At 48.2% G+C, this 7,962-nt stretch overlaps 1 protein-coding gene across 2 annotated transcripts in view; it reads right to left on the reverse strand.

Annotated features, from left to right (window-relative positions):
* Window positions 1-6,780, reverse strand: part of LOC136649765 (peroxidasin homolog) — a 59,356-nt gene extending 52,576 nt beyond the window's left edge. For both annotated transcript variants that reach the window (XM_066626669.1, XM_066626670.1), the window contains exon 1: window positions 6,617-6,780. In XM_066626669.1, coding sequence (XP_066482766.1) covers window positions 6,617-6,780 — 164 coding nt within the window. The remainder of the gene's footprint in view (window positions 1-6,616) is intronic.
* Window positions 6,781-7,962: the final 1,182 nt, after the last annotated feature.

A 7,962-nucleotide genomic window follows, 5' to 3' on the forward strand; every position in this document is an offset into this window, starting at 1 on the left:
GCTGCCTTGGGCATTTGCCTCGTCATGGGAAAGGCGAGATATAAATTTCTCAAAAAAATAAATGCCCTGCAAACAGCTTAGCTGCTGCAGATTTCAAACGTGAATATAGAATATAAGAAATGCTTTAAGGTCTTTTTTCTGGTTATTATTACTTTATTACTAAATAAATTATTACTTTATTACTAAATATTTTTCTAGATCTTTTTTAGTTGGTAGTTGGCAACCTTCAGTCTCAAAAGACTATGGTATCGCGCTTAGAACACGAGATCTTTTTTAAAAAGTCTGGTAACCTAGGTGGGTGCTGTTTTAAAAAGTGGGTCCTGGTGCTAAAATGTTTGCGAATCACTGCTATAGAGAGCAACAGCTAAGAAGCCAGCACACACAGCTGTTAGGATGCCAATTTCAATGGGGCTTAATCTTCCTGAGCTGTGCCCTTTCTGGCTTTATTGTAACATAATTAAAGGGGGTACAAAGGGGGAAAGGTATCGGAAATCAGGTTTATGTGCATCTGGGTTTTTGTGTGAAGTGACCCCTTCACATGTTTCCTACCTCACACACTTGTGTGAGGGGAGGTGTGCATATCACTGGGCCTTAGTGTACTTTTGCATGCAATGTACAAGAAGGTAAACTGCTTCCCATAAATGTAGGATCTATGAGCTGCTGCTCAGTATTTTCTCTTCCCATATCCATACATCTAAAAGCGAACCTTAAAAATAAGTGCCATGCTGCGGAACAAACAGCTAATGTCCTCTTTGGTTTGAAAGTTGTTGAACAAATGGTTTGCAGCTGCTCCTTTATTTGGGCCACTGGCTGGGTCCCCCCAGATCACAGCTGGGCTGTTGCGCTCCAGAGGCTGCGGCCAAAACACAACTGCTGTCATCCATCACATAGTTTTGTAGCTGACTTATCTGCCCATTTGCCTGCTCTCTGTTTTGTACTTAGGATAAAGTGAGGAGATTTCTTTATTAAGGATAAATGGATCTCTGGCTACAGTCAGATCTGGAAGCCAGGACCTTGGCTGTTTCCAGCTGGAAGAGGGAGGAGCGGGAGGGCAAAAGAATAGAACTAAGAGGGGAACAAATAAAACGTGACTGCAGAATCTGCTCTAAGCCTATCCTTTCATACAAACTTGGGAGTTGTATGAGCTTGTGTTGGGGGGGGAAGCACAGTTAGTGGCTTTCAAACTTTCTACCCTCTCTTCTTACACTCAGGAAAAGTGTCATCACTCAGTAGTATAGTACAGGTTGGCCCTTGGTATCCGTTCCTGAACCCCTGCAGATGCTGAACCCATTGATATTGAGATCTCTGGAACAGGGATGCCATCAGAACTTGTAGGGTGACCTATATAACCCCCTTCCCTCTCGGGGGAAGGGGGTTGAACTAAGTGGTATGTGTGTAAGTAACTACAGGTTTGCAATTTTGGAGCAAGACAGTCTCAGAATTAAAGAGAAGCTGGGAGAGACTTTGCTGAGAGCAGTATGATGGCGCCTGTGGTATACAGGTATGGGAATCAGAAATGAGATAGAAGACTTGCTGCCTGCTCACCTCCTCATGAGCTTAACTTGTATATGTGTAGATAAGCCAAATATATTTCAAAGACATTATACGCTTTCAGAGAACTTTCCTACAACGGAAGCCAAAGAGTCAGGTAGTGCCGGCCCAGGAACTTTTTGCCATTTGGGAGCACCTACCAATATGCTCAAGTATGTTCGAAGAACCCCCCAACATGCCTGCCGCAGAGCCCATGTGTGCTACAGTCTGGGTGCTGGAATGTATTCTAGGGGTTCACACATTCATTCCACACAGGATGCTGACCTCAGGATTGCTCCATGTGAACTGAGTGTGCCCTAGTCAAGAATGCAGCCCAACACAGCCCTGTAACTGCTCTGGATAAGATCTGTACTGGATGTCAAGTCTTCTGGGAAGCTTGACTGCCACTTCAGATCTTCTCACTGAGGACTTCCTCGTAAGAATCGGAAAAATTCTGGAGCAGCGATTTTCAACCACCGTGCCATGGCACATTGGTGTGCCATGAAAGGTCTGCAGGTGTGCCATGGGAGTTTGGGGTAGGGTTACTTATTAGTAGGGTCACTGGAGGATGTGAGCTCCCTGCCAGAAGTTTGGTGTGCCATGTCAATTGTCAAAAAACTGATGGTGTGCCCTGAAAATTTTAGTGCCTGTCAGTGTGCCATGAGATGAAAAAGTTTGAAAATTGCTGCTCTAGATCTCCCGCAAACACAGCTGCTTTGAAAACAACTGTGGAATACTTGTAGTTAAGGCCTCTCTGGTGCTGATAGATAATACTTGATCTGAAGTTTTGGGGTTTCAGGCTTATGAGCCTCCTTCTCAAGACCTGCAGAATAACCACATCTCAGAGTTCAGGGCCAGAACTTCAGAGGGCAGTTCTGCTTGGCTTTGGAGCTTTTACTGTGAGGTCCACTGAGATTGGCAAATGTAAGATCCCAGGAATGATGGGCCTCTTCCTCTGGCTCCTGGTTCCCCTTTGTGACCCCCAGACCAGGTACAATTTACCCCCCTGCACTCCCCCTCTTGTGAACTACCTTACCATGTCAGATGGAAGCAGTGGGATGTGGCAAACTGGCAAGGATGCCCTATCCCCCTGCCTTCCTCTGCTGTTTCTCCCAGCTTCCTCCCCACCCTCTTCTTGTTCACCCTTCTTGGAAGAGGAGCCTCTGCTGCCTCCACCTCTACCTTTCCTTGCCTGCCACTTCTAAACTGGTTGGCTAGGAACTCCCACTATCATCTCTGCCCAGACAGTTTAGAAGAAGCCGTGGACACTGGAGGAGGTAGTGGTGATGGGGGGGGGGGCAGAGCACATGCTGGCACTTGTACAAGACTAAAAACAAAGAAAACAGGGAGGATGTAATTTGGATGCCACTTTGGCTAGAACTGGGCCTGCGCTCCCCCTTGGCACAGCCAGGTGCCATCCCTGGATCTAGTCAGGCACCACTAGGACTCACTGCAGCCCCCTACTCTTCCAGGCCCCACCTTTAGCTCCCAAGCCCCACCTCCTACATATCAGATTAAGCCTCCGGAGACTTGGCCATTCTAGTTACATGCCACAGGCTGGCTATCATTAGACTAGTAGTTGTGGGGTCCAACCTTGCTCACCACTGCCAGAATTCAAAACCCGGTACAGCAGACTGCTCGCAGGAGAGGACAAGCCACCCCCCAAAGTTGAGGAGCTGCTAGAGGAGGAATGATCATTCCTTATCACTCATACAGAGGCAGCAGTACCAGGCCCAACCTGTGCAGGTAGAAGTTTTCTACTCCTTGGCACCCTAAAGCGTGTTCTCAGCAGCAGAGGAGAGAAGAAAGAGGGAAGCAATAACAGAGGTAGTAGCCCACTTTTGCCAGCCTCAGGCTAATCCTTTCTGTTGCTCAGAAATGGGCTCCAAGGTTTATTTGGAGTGAAGGCCATTCTCCAGTCAAACTGCATGACCGTCTCTCTTGTATGCACATGTATGCGTCCGAGGGACGTGCAGTGGGTGGGGAGGCAGGTGAGGCAGAGCCTCCTCACCGGAGTCCTTTGAAAAGTGCTGTCACTGTGTGAGATGCCCAAGCACCCATAACACACACGCGGAGCAGGTGGGCTGTGGCAAGGCTGGCGCAAGTTGCGCCTACGCTGCATTTTCAATACTTGTAAATTTGTTTCAATCAACTTAATAAAAGATCGGAAGAAAATGTTGTTCCATAAGGGAACATTTGCATGCATGAAGAAGGAAATTTGAAAACAAAAAATTCCACAAAGACTGATCAGGGTTGAAACTCTCGTCATCTTAAACACTCACATGCCTTCCAGCTATTCCAGTTTAATAGGTGTAGCACCTGCACGGTTTGTTGGCATGTACAATTTGGTACTGGAGTTGTTTCCAGCCTAACCCATTTTGTTCCACTCACGACACTGTCTTGTACCTGGGACCAACTAGCAACCTGGGAGAACTAGCTGTGATCAGTGGTGTAGCCGCAGGGGGTGTGGTGGAGTGGTAAGTACTGCAGGCACCACAACACGCTGCTTACGCAGCCTCTCCCACTCACGGCTGGAACCATTCCAGGCCATGACAGCCACGTTGCCCTCACTGCCCGGAATGGCTCCACTGGCAAGTGGGAGGGGCCACTTACATAGTCATTGTGCTGCCTGCAGTCAGTGGCGCCGCTAGGGGGTGCAGGGCTGCAGGATGCACCAGGTGAAACACACAGGGAGGTGACACCACTACTCATCAAAATGTTTAAGATCTTGGTATTTTCGAATAACACCATCATGTTATATATCAATCGATGCATAATTTCATGCAGAATGCAACGAAACAAACCATGTTGAAATATCTCTGTTCCAATAAAAGTTATAGCCAAAAAAAGTCAGTGGGGTGGGGTAATGGTACACCACCATGTCCGCTGCCCGGGGCATCGCCCCGCTCACTGCATGGGAGGAGCTCCATTATAGGGGTGATGTGCTGGCCTCCCACACCAGGTGACACAAACCTAGTGATGCCATTGCCTGCAGTACTTACCACACCGCCCCCCTGTAGCTAAGCCACTGAGCCCAGCTAGTTAGTGTGTGTTCCATGGGGAGCTTCCATGAGGACTGATGCTGCAGAGTGCGCGCACACACACACACACACACACATGCCCTTATAGAAAGTAACACTTATGCCCTGCGCATGTGGAAGAGAGCTTGGTGGGTTTGTTCAGAAACGTGCATTTTGCAGCTAATGTTTCAGAAACTGTTTGGCAAGGCCAGGCGCCAGACGCCATGGAAGCGGCTGGTTCACTTGGCCTCCTCACTGCGATACTATGGACCTTTGTTCATCTAACTGAAAACAAGTGTGCTTTTCTTTTTTCTTCTGTTGGATATTGCTCTGCACTGGAAGTTTGCTTTTTCGCTCCCTCTGCTTCCATTCTCTGCCTTTACGGCTCCACTGAACACAGACACAAACTATTCCCTGCCCCCCCCCCCCGGGTCTACCTCTTCTCATTTCCTCCACACACTCAAAGGAATTCACACCCAACACAGTGGAGGCACAGGAATTCTGTAAATCTAGGCAGGTAGGTCTATCTATTTCCCTTGCGGTTTTTCAAGGAGGTCTGTTTCTCTCTCCCTCCCCCCCCCCATTGCAAAGAAGAAAGAAATTGGAGAACACAGTGCAAACAGAATTTCAGAAAGGACACAAGTTTGCTTTTAAAAGTGCAAAAAAGTGCATACTTTCCAGAGCATCCACGCCCCCCCCCCCCAGCAGAATTTTCCATTGACTGAGAAGGATTTCCTAGATAGCAGTTCATTCAGCACCAGCCCACCAACTTCAAAGCTATGGGCAACATCCACCAGGAAGCTCTCCTCAAATGAACAGAAGCCAAGTAAAATCACTCCCATGGATTGTAAATGTGTTATTTCCTTTTGAAAATGATTTTTTTTTTTTAATGCACAAGGTGAGACAGGACAATCTCATGCTGCTTCTTCACCTGAAGTCTTTAGATTGGGTCACCTGCTGAGGCTGCCATTTTTGATACCCACCTGCGGCAGGCATAGCTCAAGGCGCACGTGTGTTGAAGGAAATTGATGCACCCAATGGCATAGCTAGAGGGCGTGCAAAGCACTAAGTTTTGCAGGGAGCCTCACCATGGCGTGCAAGAGGCCCCTCCCCTTTGGATCCATTGCATGCGTATGCTTCCATTTTGCTCCCCCTGCCCAGAATGGCTCCAAAGGGAGGGGGAGGGGCCGCTTGCACACTGCGGTGAGGGTCCCTGCAAAACCTGGTGCTTTGCACCCCCTCTAGCTATGCCACTGGGTGCACCAAGCAAACAAGCTGTGTCTCTCTTTCCAAGTGTTATGGAGAGGCAAACAGTGCACAGAAGACATTGTTACTATATATTTGATAACTTATTTTTGAGATCCACCTGTGCCACTAACCCTTTGCTTCACACACACAGGCTCCACCTTCAACCCCCCCCCCCCATCACACTCAAGCCTGGGCATGTGTGGCTGCATTTGTGAAATTCCTTCCTCATTACTAGAGGTGTTTGAAAATGGTGTTATTTATTTTACTCAGAAGTAAGCCCATTGTGTTCAGTAAGACTTGGCCTTTAATCCTATCTTACTCAATGGAAACAAACACCTCTACTTGGATGTTCCTTTTCCCTTAAATTCTCACCCTTTGTCAGACTGTAAGCTCTTTGGGGACAGAGATTTTTCTTTCTTGCTGCTCTAGCATTATGTATGGGAACAATGCTGTATTATTTATTTCCAGTATTTAAGGACAATTTGCCTGCAAAATGCTCCAAGTAGCATAAAATACAAAATCTACAATAAAATACTTAAAAAATTAGAAGGTCTTACTGATATGGCACTCCTACTTTGCAAATGCTGTGAACTTGACCATGTCTGCTGTCACAATAACTCTAAAAGGCAAGTCACTATTATTGCCATGCTACAACAGCTTCCCAAGGGACACTTAGTAGGTCAGTGGTAGAGCTGGGATGTGAATCCAAACCTGGATTCCAAGGCTGGCTTTTTAAGCACTTGGCTACATTGCCTCTCTGACTGCACATTCAGGTTAATGTAAAACAAGAAACTGTTTCAAATGAAAGTGCTACTTACAGTACATTTGTCTGAGGTGGGACTTCAGGGATGGTTTCCAGCATCAGATGCATGCATCTCACTGTGGTCCTAAAGCATAAGCAGCGACTGGGGCAGGAGCTGACTGAAGAAGGTAAGAGGAGCAGAAGGTAGATGCCTGGAAGGCCTGCAATTCTGTCCAGCATGGTGTTTGCTGGAATGCAAAGTTCTTCAGATTCTGAGCCGAAAAGAGGCAGACAAAAATTCCCTAGCCTTGAGGGCCGGGGGTGGGGGGGGAGGAGGAGGGGACACACAGGCATGTGTTTTCAATTAAGTTAAAGCAGCCTGACAAGCCAACTCCCAACCTCCCAGCTCACAATGCACACACAACATCCAAGAGTCCAACTGCGACCCCGGTTGGGCTCAGCCATCCACAGCAGATTTTTCATTCCTTCTGCCTTGACTCCCAACCCCATAGGCGAGTTCTCACAATCACTCTCTCACAATCAATGGCAGGGGTCTCCTGCTCTTGCTGGAGCACAGGAGCCTTGGCAATGTGGGAAAGGTACGTTTTGCAGAAAAAATTTGGAGCAGGTTTGCCAGAGACCTGAAAGCCATGTGTCACAAGCACAACTGTCCATGGTGCACACAGTGTCATAGCTAGAGGGGGTGCAAAGCAGCAAGTTTTGCAGGGTGCCTCAGTGTGGCATGCACGCAGACCCTCTCCTTTGGAGCCAGTGTGCGCCTGTTTTGCACCCACTGCCTAGTATAGCTCCAAAGGAGAGGGCAGGGGCCACTTGCACGCCACAGTAAGCTCCCTGCAAAACTTTGTGCTTTGCACCCTCTAGCTATGTCACTGGTTGCACACAGGCATGGTCAGGCAGCCTTTTAAAAAGTGCCCAAAACTTGCAAGCTCCATTCACTGGAGCGGGGTGGGGTGCATTGACACAAGAACAAAAGAAGCTGCCTTAAACTGAATGCCACCTTGCTCAGTATTTTCTGCACTGACTAGACGTGGGTCTCTGGTGTTCTAGACAGGCATCATTCCCAGTCCTACTGGACCAAGCACAGTTGGCAACCTTCAGTCTCGGAAGACTCTGGTATCACGCTCTGAATGGTGGTTCTGGAACAGCGTCTAGTGTGGCTGAAAAGGCCGATTCGGGAGTGACAATCCCTTCCACACTGGGAGCAAGTGCAGTCTGTCCCTGGTCTGTCTCCCTGGCTATGGGCCTTCCTTCTTTGCCTCTTTGCCTCAGACTGTTGGCCAAGTGTCTCTTCAAACTGGGAAAGGCCATGCTGCACAGCCTGCCTCCAAGCAGGCCGCTCAGAGGCCAGCGTTTCCCACTTGTTGAGGACCATGCCTAAGGCCTTCAGATCCCTCTTGCAGA

This window comes from Tiliqua scincoides, chromosome 4 (assembly GCF_035046505.1).
Source record: "Tiliqua scincoides isolate rTilSci1 chromosome 4, rTilSci1.hap2, whole genome shotgun sequence".
Lineage (NCBI taxonomy): Eukaryota > Metazoa > Chordata > Lepidosauria > Squamata > Scincidae > Tiliqua > Tiliqua scincoides.